This window comes from Zerene cesonia, chromosome 4, assembly GCF_012273895.1.
Source record: "Zerene cesonia ecotype Mississippi chromosome 4, Zerene_cesonia_1.1, whole genome shotgun sequence".
NCBI classification, from domain to species: domain Eukaryota; kingdom Metazoa; phylum Arthropoda; class Insecta; order Lepidoptera; family Pieridae; genus Zerene; species Zerene cesonia.
The window spans coordinates 2,565,452-2,584,460 of NC_052105.1; the positions used below are offsets into that span (position 1 = coordinate 2,565,452).

Genomic DNA, 19,009 nt, shown 5'->3' on the forward strand with positions numbered 1-19,009 from the left:
CTAGTACAGCGATTTGTGATTGATTATTAAATAAATTTCACGTTACTAAAACGTCGCTACGGTACAATTTTTTAAGTTCATTTTACTTCGTAATAAAATATCGTAAGAACTGACTACAATGTTAATAAAAAGGCATTAAAAATATAATCCAGAATATAAAAGAAACAAATGGTATAAAAACACAATTTTCACAGAATATGAAGGGAAAAATAGATAGTCGCTACAACAAAGTTTCGTGTAAATTACATTTAATCTTCATAAGTTAACTATATAAGCTCTAAGAAATCATTTTTTTTTTGACTAATTAAGTATATTTTGTTCTACAAGTTTGATACGATATACATTAGACGTGTTTAATCCATCCATGAAATGTTTATAAATATCGAACTGTCATAATTACAACTATCATGTACAGGTTATGTAACAATTTTGTCCCAATACATTTTGTGTGGCTTTGCTATTTATAAATTTTAATTATTTATATAAGACAGCTATATAAAGTCGAACAGCTCAAATACTTTTCGTTTCTAAGCTCGTCGTAAAAGATATGAAACATCTCTCACAAACTTAAATATAATTAGCAATTTTAGTCACCGCCTTACATTTTCATGCGACAGATATGCCGAAAATGTCAGAGTACGCGATTGCGATATGACTGAGATCAACTATAGTATTACAAGTACTGCAAACTTATCAATGAACAATTAAGATACATTTATTTAACGTTGGCATGAATAAAGGTGGGTAGCGAGACGCATATTATTATTGTAGTTTCAAACATTCTAGAATATGTGATACGAATTTCAAAAAGTTGCATATCATCAAACATCGAAAACGGATGTTCGATTTTCAAATTTTTTTTTAATAAAATACTGTCAAACTAGGAATATTTATTTAATCTGTATTTGTATGGTCACGTAGCGGTGGGGAGCGAGAACTCGCGACGAATGTAGAACATGATGTAGGGCTTGCACGTCGCGACCGCGGACGAGTCCGTGGCGCGAACCGTTTGATCGTTGAAGTGGAACCATTGGTCTTCGTTTATTGCGAACGCGGTGTAGTGGCCTGAGCCGGCGCTGCAGAATATTTTGAAATTAAAACGAAATAATAAACTTGTAGCTCGTATATAACATAATGTGGATATGCATCATATATACGTATGTATCATAATCAAAGTTAATTATTTGTACTAACAGGCCATGACTACAGTCCTATTTTAATAATTATAAAAAACTAGGAAAAGACAAGATGACATATATTTACTGCACATAAAAGTGTTAGTGCGCGTGCGCATGTGCGTGCTAATATATGTGCGAGTGCACGTGTTTGTGTTTGCTTCTGCGTACGTGGTGTGTGTCCAAATGCGCATTTACATGGAGACGTGTATTTATGCACCGGGTGTGCATAAATGTTTGTGCGAGAATGGTGTATGTGTGTGTCCGTTAGTGTCCGCGTGTGATGCACGAGAGTGACCGTGCACGTTCACATGCGTGTGTTCATATGCGGGCACTGTGTGCGTGTCTGTACGTGTGCGAGCACAGTAGCAGTGTGCGCGTGTGTTCACATGCCGGTGTGTGTGCGCGTGTGTGCGTGTGCGTGTGTGCGTGTGCGTGTGTGCGTGTGCGTGTGCGTGTGTGCGTGTGCGTGTGTGCGTGTGCGTGTGTGTGTGTGCGCGTGCGCTCACCCAGAGCCGTGATGCACGATGACGGCGGCGAGGTCGTACAGGTAGTTGCCGAGGCCGGAGCGGCGCGTGTCGGGCACGTTGGCGAGCACGAACCGCGACATGTCCAGCGCGCTCAGCGGGAACGTGATCGTCGTGTCCACTTTCGTTCTGGAACGATGGGTTTATAGGCATTAATCGTTTTATTGCAAGCGAACTTTAATTTAGGTTCACCTAGAATTATATCATTCAGTCCATATGGAATGTATAAATCTAATTATATTGTTTTAGCTAGTGTAATACATCATTAAATGGTATGCACATATGCAAAATAGCTACTTATTTCGACTGCGACAGGCGGATTATGATTTTCATCAAAGACATTGTAGTTTAAATTTTGAACCTTACAATTTTGTTGATATATTATATTAGATTATATTATATTGATATATTATACTGGAATAGGGATTAGTATCTCTCGAGAGAATCGTATATAATTAATGTTATAAAAATTCAGCCTGCCAATAAATTAACGTTCCATATTCTTTGTTAACATATTCTTCAGGCATTGATATTTAAAATTGAAAATATTCATATTACAATTTTATTCAATAAGAAAACATTGTTTCAGTCAAGACAAATAATTTAGTCACTTACCTAGCTGTCAATTAAAAATTCAAACAAACTATTTAATAGAACATACCTAAAATAATTGTTCCATCTAAACCGCTTCAGATGTAGACACAACACATTGGGGAGTCTCCGGATCCAAAACTGCTTGGTTGATTTCTGCTTACATTTACAACTACTGCAAAAGTAACGCTCCGTGTCGGCTAGCTCTTCGATCTGAAAAATAAAGCATTTATGTACTAATATTATCATATCTTGTGTTATACCAGTTGTCCAGCTATCTACAAAAAATTTCATTGCAATCGGTTCAGTAGTTTTTGCATGAAAGATTAACAAACATAATATACGTTTTATTATCAAAACTTTCGCATTTACAATATTAATAAGATTAACTATAAATATGTCTAAAATAGTATATATTATTTATATATATATATATATATTTGTTTGAACGCACTAATCTCAGGAACTACTGGTCCTTAGTTTCCTTTTCGCTTCTGTGTATTTCGTGTCACACTGTTTCAACAAATAAATTATTTTCTTTCCTTTCTTTCTTTCTTTCGGTATCGATAAATTAATCACCTGTACGAAGCTGGCCAAACAGTCGGCGAGCGACACCGGCCCGCCTTCCGGTAGTTCCAAAGAAAGATCTAGAAACGGATCGAACTTCTTACTCTCCGTGCCGCATGCTAGACACCGAACCTGTGAACAATTAACATAATCATCTCAATTACAATTGAAAACCTAAAAAAATACTTCCCTCTCTTTCACTCACAAACACTACAATTGGTTTATGGGATTTGTGTCCATTTGGATTAGGATATATAAATTTTTTAATCATATCATACTTATATATCTTTTTTTTTCATGCTAACAACTTTTTTCCTTTTTTTAACTTTATTTTAGGCTATCTATTTATGTTTAGATTTAATGTGTTGTTTAATGTAGATTTTATGTTTAGATTAAACACTGTTGGTATGGCTTAATAAACAAACAAATAACAAAGTTTTGATAACATTTCTTAAAATGATTACCTCACTTTGCAGAGTCCCTCCAAATACCGCAGTAACGATAGAGGCAGAGGGCGCTTTCGGCACAAACCCCCCCTCCGCCTTATCCGGAGGCAATAGTTGCAGCAACTCCGTGTGTAACCTTCAAACAAAACATGGACAAATCTTAAGAATAGTTTTGCAAAAAGGCATAGCAAGGCATAAAAAAATATTCAAGGATATTTCCTTGAATATTTTTTATATTTTTCCCTCTTATTAAGAGGAAATCCCACAAAAGAATTCAAATTTAGTGTATGGAATACTTTAATAACTATGTTTCATTACAGTTTTGTCTAGCACAATGCAAGATATTGTAAAAAAAATTTAATAAAATGAAGACTTAGTTTGTATAGTTTCACAGCCTTTACATCTACATATAATAGCTGCATAGCACATCTCTGGTGGAAAAGCACTCTCATCTCACCTGTCAAGCATATATCTGAGAAACTCGTGCGCATCCTGTTGCTGATAGCCCCTGAACCTCGGCACAACCTTCCAGATGACGAGGAAAAGACATTCCGGAGATATGGCCCCTTTGGAACCGCATCCACCGTTGTTGAGATTTATCAGCACCTGAAGATGGAAAGTAAAGTATGAAAAACTAATAAAATGATTACAATTATCACATTATTTTGAAAGTTTGATTTATTGATTGTGAAACACATGCTTGCTTTTTACAGAGTATTTTGTTATGTTGGAGTTGAGAACGCATGGGCTAGAATTGGGCCAGCTGCCACACCCTCACTGAGGTCGGCGTGAAATAATACCATGTTACTGTGTTTTGTTTGGTGAGTGGGCGAGCCGAAGGCCTGTATCCTCTTCCTTTCCAAACATAAAATAAGGATTCTTTATCCTGGCGCTCCTCATCAGTATAATAAGATAAACTCATGAAATTATTGTATTGTCACCAATCCTTGATAAGTATACAGTTTGACTTAAATTGGTCTATTTGAAAATTTGTCAAAATCAAGTCTTAGAGTCAGTTACATACATACAAATAAACAAATAAAGCTATAAAAGCACGTTAAAAAAAAGCGAACGCGCGGTTCAACAATTTTGCAGTTTGCATTGATTTTTGTGCAAGATATAGAGCACAGTTTTTACATTTCAATGTAAAATAGAATTTAACATATTGGACGTTTTTTGTTATACACAAAAGAAATATAATTTTTTCTCAAAAAGACTAATGTCCAAAATATAGAATAAGAAATGAAAGGTAAATATTAATAATAAATACCTTTCTAAGCTCCTCAGCCATAATAACGTCATGCATCTCCTGCCGAGTATAGCTTCTGGAGTGGTAAACCTTCCTCCCATTGGTCTTCATCTCCAAAGAGGGCAACTGACTGAAGTAGCAGCTAAACTCCTGTATGTTATTCAAACTTTGCAATACAGCATTCATGAAGCATGTATTCCCTAAATTCTTTAAGCCAACAATTTTTTTGTCTCTATGACTTTTCCCGTTAATTGGTGATACTTTTTTCTCTTTAGACTTACTGGATTGCATACTGTTCTCTGATGTGTGACTATCATTGGAATGAGATCGCTTCCTTGACCTTGGGCGTAAGCTACGTACTGGTTCTTCAACATTCTAAAACATATAAAATAATCTTATAATACATATGAAGGTAGATAAATGTTGTAAAATCAGTAACAAGGTATAAAAATGTTTTGATGCAATAAGTTGGTCCCGGAATTTTTTTTACTTAATTAATTTAGGACTGCTTTTTGAATACATAAGATATTATATAACGGTTTTCAAAGAAAATGTAACAGTATTTCATACATAAGAAGAAATTACCAGTGCCATAAATAGCTTTTTTGTGCCCTGTGATCTAGCTGTTTCAATGGTGCTGTTATTTTTTCAGACGTAACATTTACTGCACTGGGAGTTACTATTCTATCATCTCTTTGACAGTGCATGAGATATTAAAGACAATTAAAATAATCAAATAGATTCAAATGAATAAAACAAGAATACAAAATGGATCAGAATTTTCAAATATTAATAAGTTTTACATTAAGAGATAATCAATCACTCCATCAAAGTTCAGGAAATGGGTCATGCATTCATGAGGTTATCAAACTCTCACAGATGATCATTCTAAACATAAATACAATAACAAGAATATGTGCCAAGTATCCTTTTAATCAATTACATAGCTTGCATATGCATGTTTCAAGAATTAGATTGATTTAAAGACTTTACCGTATGTGATTGTAATATGTTACACCATCACAAACAATCCACTTACTAAATCAATAAATAAACAGTCTCATATTTCTTGAGTTTACTATCCTCACCTTTAATACTCTAACTTTACTTTCACTGGTCTCCGATATACTTGACTGTGCATCTACATTACAAGTATCTGAAGATTCCAGGGTAGTATTTTCACTAGGTTCATTTTGTGACTTATCTTTTGACTCATTAGTTATATTATTTTCACTTTCATCAGTATCTTCATTATGATCATTGTTAGTATCACAATCTTCTTCTTTGCTGCTAGCACTCTTGATGCTTTGTCTAATTTTGTCAATTATATGCTCTTCTGTGTCATTTGAAACATATTCATCACACTTGTAGCTGCAAAATTTAACAGTTTTATTGCTTTATAAATTACTTAAAATTGTGAATATATATTTGCCTTATCATCAGGTCAAACAAGGTTTAAGAGATTAAGGTTGATATAAACTTATGTACCTTGTTATTTAATCACATATAGATACATAGCTATATAATAAAACAAACCATAATTTCAAACATTTAAAAATCGAGAAAAAAAGAAATTAGTAAAACAATTTTTCCAGAATGTATTGTATTAAATTCGTTGGAACCTTACCAATAAACTGAGTACATATCACAACTCATGCATACTTGATGGTCAAAAGTCTCTGAATGTTTCTTTGCATGTCCGTTTATATATCTGCCACAGCTTACAATACCACATTGTAAGCATAGCCAATTCTGTTCTGTTACTGAACATTCTGAAATATCAATTCAGTATTGTATAAATTGTTAATGAAAATACACGAAAATTGTAAAAATTTAATAAGTATACATATATATATATTTTTTGTAGTGGAGAAACAAATTTTCAGTTCAAGTTTATTGTTTTTATTTGACGACGGAAACTTTATTCATCAAAACGTGTATGCATGTAAGTATATAGAGATATTTCAGTAGGTAGGTGTTTTCTTGAGTATTTGCGAATTATTCGTAGGGTGTGTTTCAATGTAAAGCAGCATTAGGCCACGCTCATGACGTCAGTGATTAGTTCAAACTGCGCAAAAATATATCTCGGCCATTAATGTTTTGTTTAGTGAGTCATTTTATAATAGGCTTTCCAAAACTATGTCTTGATAGCTATTTATATTTTCACTATACTCGTTTTAGTTTAGCAGATCTTACATTAGCCTTCATGAAATAAAAGGTTACACTACAAGTATAAACACCTAGAACATAGATAGGAATATTTTTGCATCCGAAACAATCTTCACGGTCACTAATGCCTCCCCTCCCCCCTGCGAAACAGCTGATTATTTTAGTCCGCTGTATTGATTTTTCTACTAACCTCATATTTTAAATATATGATGAAGCATTCGGTAAGAACTGGGTTTTAATGTAATCTAATAAACTATTTTATAGTTTGAATTACCTGAACATTTGAAGTTCTTTGTGATTGTGGTGTCCTCAATGCTGAGTTCGCTATACAACTTGACGTTATCTAATAAATGAGAACATTCCATGATTCATAGTAATTATGAGACAATAATAAGTATTTAAAAATATCGTTTTAATTCATAAAAATAAAATAATCTTAAAACACACTAAATATTAAACATTAAAAATCTTTATTCTGAACGAGTGCGGAATAGCTTTTTACACACATTGAATTAGGCGTGAATGAGTAGGAAAACATCTGAGTCTGACGTACCTTCTCGCTCATTTCACCGCAAGTTCAACAATTCCTGCGTTCGAATAGTTTCTATGGTATAAAATAATAAATCATATACCTAGATATTTTATTTAAAAAAAAACCATATTTTGCATTATTTAATTATTTTCCCGTTGTAATGTTTTTACACTATTTTGGTTATATCTAAAAGTTTGTGTGGCCAACTAAAAAAAAATAGGTCATGCTAAGGTTAAAATAATAAATGCTTATATTTATTAGAAGATAGAAACAACTTAAAATATTATTTTGTAAAATAATCCCTATTATGCACTGGATTCTGCATAATTATAATTATAGTGAATCATAATGTAATGAAGCATATAGAGATTATGATGGCAGAATTTGTTCATCCTACTAATATTATAAATGCGAAAGTTTGTTAGTATGTGTGTGTTTGTTGATTTCACGCAAAAACTACTGAACCTATTGCGATGAAATTTGGTACGTAAATAGCTGGACAACTGGAATAACGCAAAGACAACTTTTTATCCCGATATTTCTACTGGATGAAACAGACTTACGCGGATGAAACCGCAGGGCGCAGCTATTTTAAATAATTGTAAGTATGACTTAGGTATTTTAGATCCTTTCATATAATTGGGGTAACTGTACGTATGCGCCGTTTTATTTTTTGTACTTACTGCGACTGTACCGATGTCATGAAATTTAACAATTTATATCAGTCAATAATTTAGCCTGAATGAAAAAACCTCCCAACCTTATTTCTACTTATTGAAGTTCGCACAGGACGTAGAAAAGGCTAATTATGGCAGTCGTAGTCAGACCTTATGCTTGCCTGATTACATACAATCATATTGCTTAAAAAAAGAAAACATGACTTTGACATAGATGAAATTTTAACATCAGACATTTGAAGAGCACAAAGACAAGGCAACCGCATTATGGACAGGAAGTTTATACTTATACATACATCATGGTTACATTTTCTTTTGCTCATTAAAATTTAGTACACCCACTAGGGTTCAACTTGTACACCTTCGAGATCTATCTTGAAGTTGGAAGATGTAATTCTGAGAAAAATAAAAATCAATACTACTGTACTATGCTATTACTATTTTGATAAGTAGCCAAGTCATACAAAGAAATGCAGCAACGAACCAAACATGACTGCCACAATTCCATACAAATAATTATATAAAAAGTGTAAGGTAATATGAAAAGAAACAATAAATTATGTTTAAAATTTATTATCCTTAATTACGTCTGCCACCATAACCACCCTGAGTTGCGGGTTGCGTCAGTTGGAGCCCATTGATATTGTTGAAATCAAGCATCTTCAACATGTCCTTGGTGTCTGGGTCAACTTCAATGATGTCATGTTCCAAGGCAGAAACTTCTGGAACATAGTTGTCCCTTCTTTCACGCTCCTCCTCTTGCAACTTGATGGAGATACCTCTTACTTGGGAATGTCTGAGACGTCTCATCAAATGAGTGGCGAAGCTGTGAAGTTGTGTTAAGCTCCAATAAACTTATTTGTTTTAATACAAGCTTTTTACATGTTTGTTTTTTGTAAAGATTGCTTTAACATATTTTCCATAGACATACAGAATTTATAGGACATACAAATATATTCATACATATTAGCTGTTCACCCCAACTTTGCCCATGGTACATATAGCTTTTAGATGGTGACCTAGCACATTTGTAAAAGAAATACAAAAATGTACATACAAAAACACAAATATTTCCTATTCATAATATTAGTTTAAATAAAGGGCTGTAGGGCTTTTATATATATGATATAATGTGTATACATTTTCATAAAATTCATTAATTAAGAACAAAATTAATAATTTGCTTTAAGAATTAACAGAGAAACCACTAAAAAGTGGTTTATCTGAGTATAATGTACAGCAAAACTATAGATGTTTTATTTATTTTAATTTAAATACATCAATCGAGGACCCATTTTTGGCCCATTTATTGAGGAAGGCTATAGGCTATATATGTACCACGGGCGAAGCCTGGGTAGACCGCTAGTCTAAGAATAATTATTTTAGTGGTTTCTCAGAGTACAATATAGAGAAATATTAAAGTTTACTAATAGTAGTATTATTATTTATGTCAACAATTCAATAATAAAAACAATATTTAAAAATATTTTTACTTCGGTGAAGGTCCAGTAAACTTTTCTATATTTTTGTGTTAATTAACTTTTTATATGTATATTTAATTAAAATATATTATACCAATTACCAACTTCAAGTTAATTTTAGGTTAGAAAACACTTACCCAGCAATTTTGTTACGAAGAGGCTTGGTTGGAATAATAGCTATTTCCTCGCATATTCTCTTATTAGTATCAAAATCCAAAGTCAGCCTGGTGTAGTATTTTTCAATAATGATTTTCGCTGCCTTTTTGACAGTCTTAGTTCGTACACGACCCTGTAAAATTTTAAGATTTTCTTGTAAATATTCATTTCAAACGTCAATGTTTCTAAAGCAATGAAATTGTTTTCTTTAAAATCGTTTAATAATCGGTGATTAAGATGATAATATAGGATTTTTAATAGAAAATTTTGATTACCATTTTGAATACACTGCAACTATCTCTTGACAGTAAACAGAAAAGAAGTTGTCAATCGTCAATGAAAGATCATTTTGAATATATATTTAGTCTATGGTTTCCTTGTTTATGGTTTATTTATGTTTAATGACTGAACGTTGAATGGTTCATTGCAAAGAGTAGATTAACATCATTTTATTCATCTGTACGATATTTATTACTCTTTCACATGCTGCAACTGAACGGATTTTGATGACACTCGTCACTCTTCAGTGATAGAGCTTTTTACCACAATAACACATGCCAGAAATATTATAGAAGTAATATATAAATATTTGCACTTTTAAGCAGCGTGTCACAGTTAGTGTATATATAGCTAAAGTAAAAGTAAAATATACACAAAAACTAATTATAAATTATTATTGAACAAATGAACGAAACAAAACAGTTAATAAAGTTTCACGACATTTTATTTAATGTAATCAAGTAGTAGAACGTAACAACATCAAGTAATAAAGTTTCATCAAGTAATAATCTGCATCATCTATGCTGTGCTTATCTTTGACGGCAGTACTGCCAACTCTTACGTCTTTTTACGTAGATCTACGCTTTTTAGGTCTTTCTAGCAAACCTATGAACGTCAAGCACTGAAACTATGTATTCTCTTTCTTCTTACAATTTTGCAGAATATCATACCATTGTGCATATGAGTCTGCGATGTGCGTAATTAAAGACGCAATCAGTTTTGACAATAGGTGTTTAAATTTCACAACAAAGTGTTCAATATTTTATAAATTGTAATTTATAAATATACATCAATACAAATGAATCTCGAATCGACGTATGTTATAAAGTTTCAACTATGTAAAACACGGTTTGAACTTCTATAATTATGTCAACATAACGAGCTTAGCCAATAATTTGTATAAATTGTCGTGAAAAAGGGTCTATATGGTCCATAAATTCCACTAACTTTTAATTTTTAATGCAATCTTTCACTCTTACACTTAAGTCTTTGTCAAAATACAAGCTGGCAACACTATTCAGCTCGATGGTCATTTTGATTTATGGCCCATATAGGTGACAGCGAGGTTAATCCATTTTCATTAAAAAAACGGCTGGTGCTGCCTGTCTGTGTAACTAAATAATTTAAAGTAACTCTTGCTTATAGCTGAATACGAAGTTATTTGATTCTGATAAAATTATAAGTTTCTTCGTTTTGTTTTTTGTGAATTCGTTAAACAAAAACCGGCAAGATGTTTTGGGGTGAGTACTGAGTACCGGCAACCATGTCACCACGTGCTACTCTTAATATAATTGGCTCCACATTACTTTTTGTCCATAAAATACATGTTATTAATTAGATAGGTATTGTTTACTACTACAATAATCTATTGTATAATTGTGAAGATACCTATATTATTCATATACAATCTTTGGCCACGTTCTCAACCAATGTGGTTGCAGAATGAAATGTAAACTTCTCTACCAGTATATTCTAACATTGTTTAAAATACCTGAATGTGATTGTAATGAAATGAAATGTAAATTAATACTGGATCATAAAAAAAAACTTAAAAGTTCAAGGTAGGAAAAAAAATCTAATTTTAGACCACATGTGGATTTTACTGTTTATTAATGTTTATGTTATGTTTTATAGGTCTTATTATGGAACCTAACAAAAGGTACACCCAATTGGTGGATAAACCATTCCACATTTCACATGCTGCTATGGACATATCCACAGGTGATAATGAAGCCTGTCAGGTCATGGTTGTTGTTGATGGAAAAAACTTCCTTGTGTGCACATTACAGAAGAAGCAAACCATTCAAATGCCCCTTGACCTGTATTTTAAAACTGGTGAAAATATTGCCTTTTTGACAAATGGTAAGTTTCAGATTTCTTTGTTATTAAGTGTACTTAGTACTTTGTTTGTTTAAGAATTGTCGTAGTGTTTTATTTTCTTTTTATTAAGAATTTCAAAATCGTAAATTTAAGGTTAACACCCCAATTCAATAGATCAATAAATATAAATAAATTCCACTGAGTATAATGTATATAAGCAAAAAACATGAGCAATGAATAAAGAATAAAAAATAATTAATACAATGCTTACACATTGGCTTACTTCCAAACCCCTTAAAGATTCATTTTAGCTATAACAACTATTAGCTACAACAAGTAATCATGAAAATATAGTGTATTACATTAAATTTGATCACATAATTTAAAAGAATATTAACATTCAACAGGTAAATGCAATGTACATTTAACTGGCTACATAGACCCTGAGTTTGATGATGAGGTTTCTGATGAAGAAGGTGAAGAGGAAGAGGAAGAAGGTGAAGAGGAACAGGAACAAGAACAGAAACCAGCCAAGAACAAGAGAAAGCTTGATACTAGCAATGACTCCGCCACTAGCTCAAAGAAATCTAAGGTATCTTAATATTTTTAAATTTTCACTAATAAAAATATTAATAAATTAACACTTGTACTGACATACAAAACTAGATTTATTTTTCTGAATATATCACAATTTTTACTTCTGTTTCAAACTAAAACATTTATTCAATTTATAGAAGCACTTTTGAATTGTCATAACATTGTTCTAACATTTATTACCGGTTTGTAAATCAGGTTATAGGGAGAAGAGCAGAAAGACACTCTATAGTTGCTCTTTAAAAATTATTAATTGAAAGGAGTTTTTAGTTAGTTTTTATGTATAACTGAATAATTGAGTCACAATATGGTCTCCTCTGATAAATATAATCAGTGCAGTAACTACAGTAACTAATTTTTTTTTGCTTTTCCGACTGGGAGTCCTTTTTGCCACTATTGTTATTTTATTTGTATAATTTTAATATACACTGTTCTATTTTACATAGTTTTTTTTTCTATTTATATTTCTGCTTCTGATAATAAGGATTAATGAATATTTCTGAATTAACCTTAAATGGACAAGTCTAAATATTGTTTCTCTTTATAGAAAGGAAAGAAAGCAGCTGCAGAGGAAGATAGTTCAGAATCTGATAATGAAGATCAATTGCAAAAGTTTTTGAATGGGGAGGACATTGACAGTGATGAAAATGATGAGTCCTTCAAAATAAACACATCCGCAGAGGCTGACGATAGGTAGTCAAATATTATATTAAATTTATTCTCTCTTTTAAACTGACTACAAAAAAAAGAGAAGGTTATTTTACAATTTCACAGTATTTTTTGGTGAATTTATTTTTAAGATTCTTTTTTATTTGAAAGCTGGTGCCTGACACGTGGCCACATTCAAATTAGGTCTTGTTCTGACAATTGAAAACTTTATTATGTGTCTCAGTTTGTCTATTTTATAGCTATAATAACTATGACGCTTCAGAGTTCATTAATACACCTAAAGATTCAATGGGTGAAAATTTGCATGATGTGGCATTTTTAAAAATTTGTATTGCATAAAATTCAAATATAATATGATCTATCAATTGGATCCTCGGCTTTACACACATGGTATCCAAACAATATGGAGCCTGTTAGCTTATCTCTGTACCAATTTACATACATATTATCTGATGAGCTGTTTTTGCATGAAACAGTAACAAACATCCATACATAGTTACAAACTTTAACAATTGTAACATTAGTCTAAGAATACAAGGTACTTGTCTGAATTCAAAACATCTAAAAATCCAAATCTTTGTTTTACATAGTGATGAAGAAGATGAAGATGATGATGATGAAGAGGAAGAAGCAGAGGAAGAGGAAGCGGACAGTGATGATGAAGAAGCAGACTCATCCAAAGCTGACACCACCATGGACTCTAGCAAGGACGACAGCCAGATTGACATGAGCAAGCTCTCTAAGAATCAGAAGAAGAGGCTGAAGAAGAAGCTGCAGAAGGAGAAGCAAGCACAGGGGCAGGTGAATGGTGTTGAAAAAAAGGTAGGGTAATTTTCTTATATTATGTTGAACACAAGTTTTTATTTTTTGTTTTTTTCTTAAAGAAGAATTGTCATTATTAAAGAATATAGGCATAAAACATTTTGTGATAAGTTCAATCCTCTTTCATATTTTATCTTAAATTAATTAAATCTTTTGCAACCGGTTGTCTGGAAGAAATCGCTATTTAGCGATAAGACCGCCATTTGTTATAATATCACCTAGAATAAGTCTCAATTTGTAATTTTTCCAGAGCAATAAAGTATAATAAATAAATAAATCTATTTCTTAAACTGGTGAATAAAAGAGTATCAAAGACTGTTGTATTTCCTAAAATAAACCTTATATTGAATATGTCTATTTTTCTAAGGAAAAGGCGGAACCAAAACAAAAAGCCGAAAAGAAGAAGCCTGAAGCTAAGAAAGAGCAGAAAGAAGAGGCTGCTGCTGAAAAGAAAGAAAAGAAATCGCTTAGTGGAGGTGTTTTCATTGAAGATGTGAAAATTGGCAGTGGTCCTGTTGCCAAGCCCGGTAAAACTGTCATGGTAAGATTGTTTTTACTTGTTATGTAATTTATAATATTTTTGAAAGCAAAGTTTATTCAATTAGTATGAATCCATTTCTATTTCCTTGAAAAAGTCTACATCTATTTTTTTTCAACTTATGATATTTTTTCATAAATTAGGCAATTTGCGTGTTACAAATGTATGACACATTTTACAATTCATGTGTTACAAATTTCTTATAACTCATTTCTGTGCAGGTATACTATGAAGGAAGGTTGAAACAGAACAACAAGATGTTCGATAACTGTCAGAAAGGACCTGGCTTCAAGTTCCGTCTTGGAGCCAAGGAAGTTATTGCTGGGTGGGACGTTGGTGTGTCGGGCATGAAGGTTGGAGGCAAGAGGAAAATTATCTGCCCACCGGCGATGGCGTAAGTTAACTCTTATAATTGTAATTTTTTTTTATGTTCAAATTGAGAAATTTTTAAAATTACACCATTAAATTGTCAGGACTAGACACAAGTTAAACCACATAGAAGGCATCAGCTATCATTAAAAAAATATTCCTAAAAATAAAATATAGGAAAAAATTTAGTAGATTTCTGCTGTTGAAAGAATGTATGATACTGGTTGTGTAGTTTTTGTGTGAAAACACATACAAAACGCAAATGCATATAATATTAGTTACAAAATCTCCATACAAGCTACAGAATATAATTATAACAATCAATTTATGCCTTATTACAGATATGGAGCAAAAGGATCCCCTCCAGTCATTCCACCAAACTCAACCTTAGTATTTGAAGTTGAATTAAAGAATGTCAAATAAAGTATTTTTAAGTGTTGATTACTGTTTGTTTTAAGAATGTTAAGTTGTCGCGCCTAGTGCGAAGTAACTACATTGATGCCATTTTATATGCTCTTAAGCATTTTTTATTTCACATCATATTTCTGGTGTCTGATTCCTCGTGTGAATAAAATTGCCAACATAAAAAATCTTTTGTGAACAAGTTAAGGAGTTCAAGCACTTGGTATGGGTGTTAGTACAAATTTTTTTTACTGACATTTATTAATTACAAATCCTTTAGTGTTAGCTTGATCACTTTACCCTGGGTCAGCCTTGGTACATATATAGCCTATATCACTCGGTGAAGTGGCAGCTTTCTAATTGTGAAAAAAAAATTGAATTTAATGCAGTGGTTCTTACATACTCGTAACTAACACTAATTACAAAAGTTTTTTCTTTATGATATAGTAGATTAATGGGCATTTGATTTTTTTTCATCCAATGCCCTCCTGTTTTAAAACTTCATCCCGATTTGGTTGACTTCCTTACTTATGACTTTTTTCATTTAAAATTAATTCAATTGCAATTTTATTCACATACTACTTTATTTTTTTATCAATTAATAGTTAGTATGGTGCCCTGTGAGGAGTGCTTTCTAGCTTTTAAAATAGTCTTAATCTATAGGATATAATGTATAAAATAGTGACCATCTCATTTTCACAATTATAAAATAATAAATAATTAGATAAAAGTTATGAAAACAATTTAATTTTATATTAAAAAGCCAATTTGATGGTGTAATTATTAAATGTGTTACATGGATAAATTCTCTTTCAGTGAAATTTAACTCTGGTTGGTAATGTTAGTTAAAATATAGTTACAGGACATTTAATATAAGATACTGTAAGCCCTAATTAAGTGATACATAAATAAAATAATTCAGACTTATGTGTAGGTTTTTATTTTTCCAGTTAGATGTAGGTATTAACATACCATAATAGTCATTTATTGCATTATGTAAATTTTTTACACATAATTTGTTAATTACACACACAATACAATAGCAGTGTTAAAAATTAACACATACTAGAAGTTAACCTTGCTTGTTGTTTTTTATGTCATTGTTGGCAATGGAGTTGGTGGGTTGCCTGATGGTGAGCCCATGAACATTTAGAGAAATAAGGTTGATTGCAGACCTTACGCCTCTACAAATTGATTACTGAATTAAAATTGGAAAGGGATTAAAAAAGGACTGACGAGGGGAATTAAAAATAACTAGGAAGGATAAGGAATAGGATATGGCCAACTGCTCCTGACCTCTTGAACATGCTGCTGAGCTCCCCAACTCACCCAACTTGCTATAGTAGTTAATGCCGAGTATTGAACCAATCCTTGGTTTGTGTCCCAGTGGGGACAAAAAAATAAATCTGGCATCACACAAGTCTGATCACCTATTTGTGCATTCAAGTTCAAGGAAATTGATGTATATCATCTGAATACTCCACTAGCAGAAGCAGGACTTCACATTTGAAAAGGCTAACTATTCTGCTTCCGGCTAAAGAGTTATGTTTGCCAAAAATAATTGATTTTGGTTACAACCAGCTTATCCATCATTCCTACTCCTGGCAAAAATGCCTCCTAGGATGGTCACATTAAAAAAAGTGATATTTTGGCATGGGCGTAAGTGTTGATGTGTAAAACTGAAGTAAAAAATAAAAGAAACAGTTTTGCTTATAAAATAAGTCAAAATAAAATGCGTTATAGAATAGAATCATATATTATTTATTTAAAATTAACAATAAGCACTATCCATTGTTCTACAAGTTTCTTGCTGTTGATTTAAATCCATATTGTAACTCGCCAAGGTAATATCAATCAAGGTCAATGCTTATAAATGCAGACTGGACAAGTTACTGCAACACATTTTGTTTTAACTATATAAATATTTAAATTTATTCAACCATCATTCGGACTTTAGCCTTACATCGAGGTTTTGTTTACTGTCACCTAAATCGTTTTCAGGTTTTTCAGTCACTTTATTATGTTTCTTCATGAACGCACAAACACCGCCTTCACATTTGAATGGAAATTCTGTTGTTACATTACCATCAGCGTCCTTCACAGCCCATGGGTTCCAAAAGCGCAGAACATAAGGTTGGATAAATTTATGCCACAAAAACAGCAAAACAGGAATGATGAAACAAGGGACACACACCATCTCTAATTATTGATGTGAATTATTGTAATGTATAAATCAAACTTTCAAACAATCGAAATTATAATGTAAAACGACCGAAATTGGATAAATAGATATGCCTTTAGGGAGAAGTGATAACTTCCTGTTCTAAATAATTAAATCGCCAACACGATTACTTTAAAGAATTGAAATTCACCAAAAATTTTGTTTTGACACTTATCTGTCATGTGTACCATAGATTATACACTTATATTCTAATGTGTTCTTTGACATCTTGTGACAGACAACTGACTTGATTTTTTCTTGTAGAGCAATAATTAAGTTTAAGGAAAAAAAAAGAACCAAAGAACTTTGAACTAGGTGAATCCATTAACAAAGAGAAGAAATTTTTCATAAAATTAATATACACGCACTTGTATATTTAGGGAGCAGTTATATCTATACTATATAATATACAACATTAAACAAGATTTCATTTAGAAAACTAACAACATTTCTGATATAAATTTTATTTACTATACGATACAAACATTGTTTACAATTTAAAATAATTTTGAGAGATAAAATTTAATCTAATTTTTATTTGTGGTAATCGAACATAAAATAAAAATAAATAAATCCCAAATGGCTTCAAAGCATTTGACAGGAAATCCTGTTAAAAGCAGACAGCAATAGGAAAGGCACTAAGTACTTAATTTAAAAGACGAATATGGAATATTAAAACGGCGAATGGTCATATAGTGGGCAAGCAAAAAATACGTGATTAATGCCCACGTCAGTATTTAATACGCTCTGTGAGAACACTCACAGATTTCGTTATCTAATAAGTACGCCAATTTTAGTAACTAGCCTTTTGCCGGGTCTTTGCACGCGTTAAATTCGCAATAATTTAATAGACGTTATTATATATATAAACTTTCCTTTGGAATCACTCCATCTATTAAAAAAGCCCATCAAAATCTTCTGTAGTTTTAAAGATCTAAGCAAACATAGGCACAAACGCGTATTTATCTTTTACTAAAGCCTTTTCACTACCTTTTATACTACTACTAGGTATCCAAAAAAAGAACTACAGATAAATTTTACACGGTGTTATTGTGATAATGCTTCTTAATTCAAAACTGATAAAATATGGATATGTTTTCCATACCATGAGCCAAAGATTTTGAATATTTTCGTTACGAATCAGCAAAAACAACAATTCGTGGCAAATTTTGGTAATAATATAATCAAATGTTTTCAAAATTCCTAAATATTCACTGGTAACACAAAATAAAAAACAAATACTATAGGCATAGGTATAATTGTGCTCAAATAATGATATACGTGGATATCGATAGCGTAAAATAAAATATATCGTGTAGTAATGGATGTGACTGTACCGAAGCTTTCAATCAGAATTTTCTAAAATATACAGATATATGTTTTATTATACTTAAAAGTTTCAATGTATGAAGTAAAGGATGCTTAAAAAAAATAGAAAACTTGGAAGAGAAATCTGTTAGTTAAACCTGGCGTCTAAGGTCTTAGATGAAATGGAGCGTCACAGCCATAGACTATACATTTTTACTAGAGACAGTTATAGGCTCACCGGGTTCCCCCTTTTTTGAGTTTTGAACTTTTTAAATTTTTAATTGTTTGTTTAGTATTGTTGGAATGTAAAAAATATTTGTTCGCCTTCTATATATTTTTACTAGCTGCACGCCCCGGCTCCGCCCGGTTTGTCATTTATCGTAATTAAAATTATTTAAACTATCCTATCTCTCAAG

At 31.9% G+C, this 19,009-nt stretch overlaps 4 protein-coding genes across 6 annotated transcripts; 1 reads left to right on the forward strand and 3 right to left on the reverse strand.

Moving 5' to 3' along the window:
• Nucleotides 1-299: 299 nt before the first annotated feature.
• LOC119839676 (ubiquitin carboxyl-terminal hydrolase 3-like) lies at nt 300-7,245 on the reverse strand. 2 transcript variants are annotated; one of them, XM_038366083.1, is made up of 10 exons: nt 6,999-7,245; nt 6,183-6,327; nt 5,644-5,926; nt 4,577-4,930; nt 3,764-3,912; nt 3,325-3,442; nt 2,873-2,992; nt 2,364-2,506; nt 1,685-1,831; nt 300-1,076 (listed from the first exon to the last, which is right to left on the reverse strand). In XM_038366083.1, exons 1-10 carry the CDS (start codon nt 7,087-7,089, stop codon nt 914-916), a joined length of 1,713 nt encoding a protein of 570 aa, XP_038222011.1. In that variant the 5' UTR covers nt 7,090-7,245; the 3' UTR covers nt 300-913. The 2 variants fall into 2 exon arrangements, with proteins under 2 accessions (XP_038222011.1, XP_038222012.1); XM_038366084.1 differs by lacking the exon at nt 6,999-7,245 and adding an exon at nt 6,752-6,844.
• Nucleotides 7,246-8,490: 1,245 nt separating this feature from the next.
• Nucleotides 8,491-9,986, reverse strand: LOC119839631 (40S ribosomal protein S17). Its single transcript, XM_038366028.1, has 3 exons — nt 9,846-9,986; nt 9,552-9,703; nt 8,491-8,759 (listed from the first exon to the last, which is right to left on the reverse strand). The coding sequence occupies exons 1-3, from the start codon at nt 9,846-9,848 to the stop codon at nt 8,513-8,515; spliced, it is 402 nt and encodes a 133-aa protein (XP_038221956.1). The 5' UTR covers nt 9,849-9,986; the 3' UTR covers nt 8,491-8,512.
• Nucleotides 9,987-10,884: 898 nt separating this feature from the next.
• LOC119839571 (46 kDa FK506-binding nuclear protein) lies at nt 10,885-15,991 on the forward strand. 2 transcript variants are annotated; one of them, XM_038365924.1, is made up of 8 exons: nt 10,885-11,090; nt 11,485-11,712; nt 12,078-12,262; nt 12,812-12,957; nt 13,524-13,755; nt 14,123-14,296; nt 14,515-14,687; nt 15,004-15,991. In XM_038365924.1, the coding sequence occupies exons 1-8, from the start codon at nt 11,081-11,083 to the stop codon at nt 15,083-15,085; spliced, it is 1,230 nt and encodes a 409-aa protein (XP_038221852.1). In that variant the 5' UTR covers nt 10,885-11,080; the 3' UTR covers nt 15,086-15,991. The 2 variants fall into 2 exon arrangements, with proteins under 2 accessions (XP_038221852.1, XP_038221851.1); XM_038365923.1 differs by lacking the exon at nt 10,885-11,090 and having other exon boundaries at nt 11,454-11,712.
• An 813-nt stretch (nt 15,992-16,804) lies between these two features.
• On the reverse strand, nt 16,805-17,485 carry LOC119839711 (UPF0729 protein AAEL015238). The gene has a single exon (XM_038366143.1). The coding sequence runs from the start codon at nt 17,259-17,261 to the stop codon at nt 17,007-17,009; it is 255 nt and encodes an 84-aa protein (XP_038222071.1). The 5' UTR covers nt 17,262-17,485; the 3' UTR covers nt 16,805-17,006.
• Nucleotides 17,486-19,009: the final 1,524 nt, after the last annotated feature.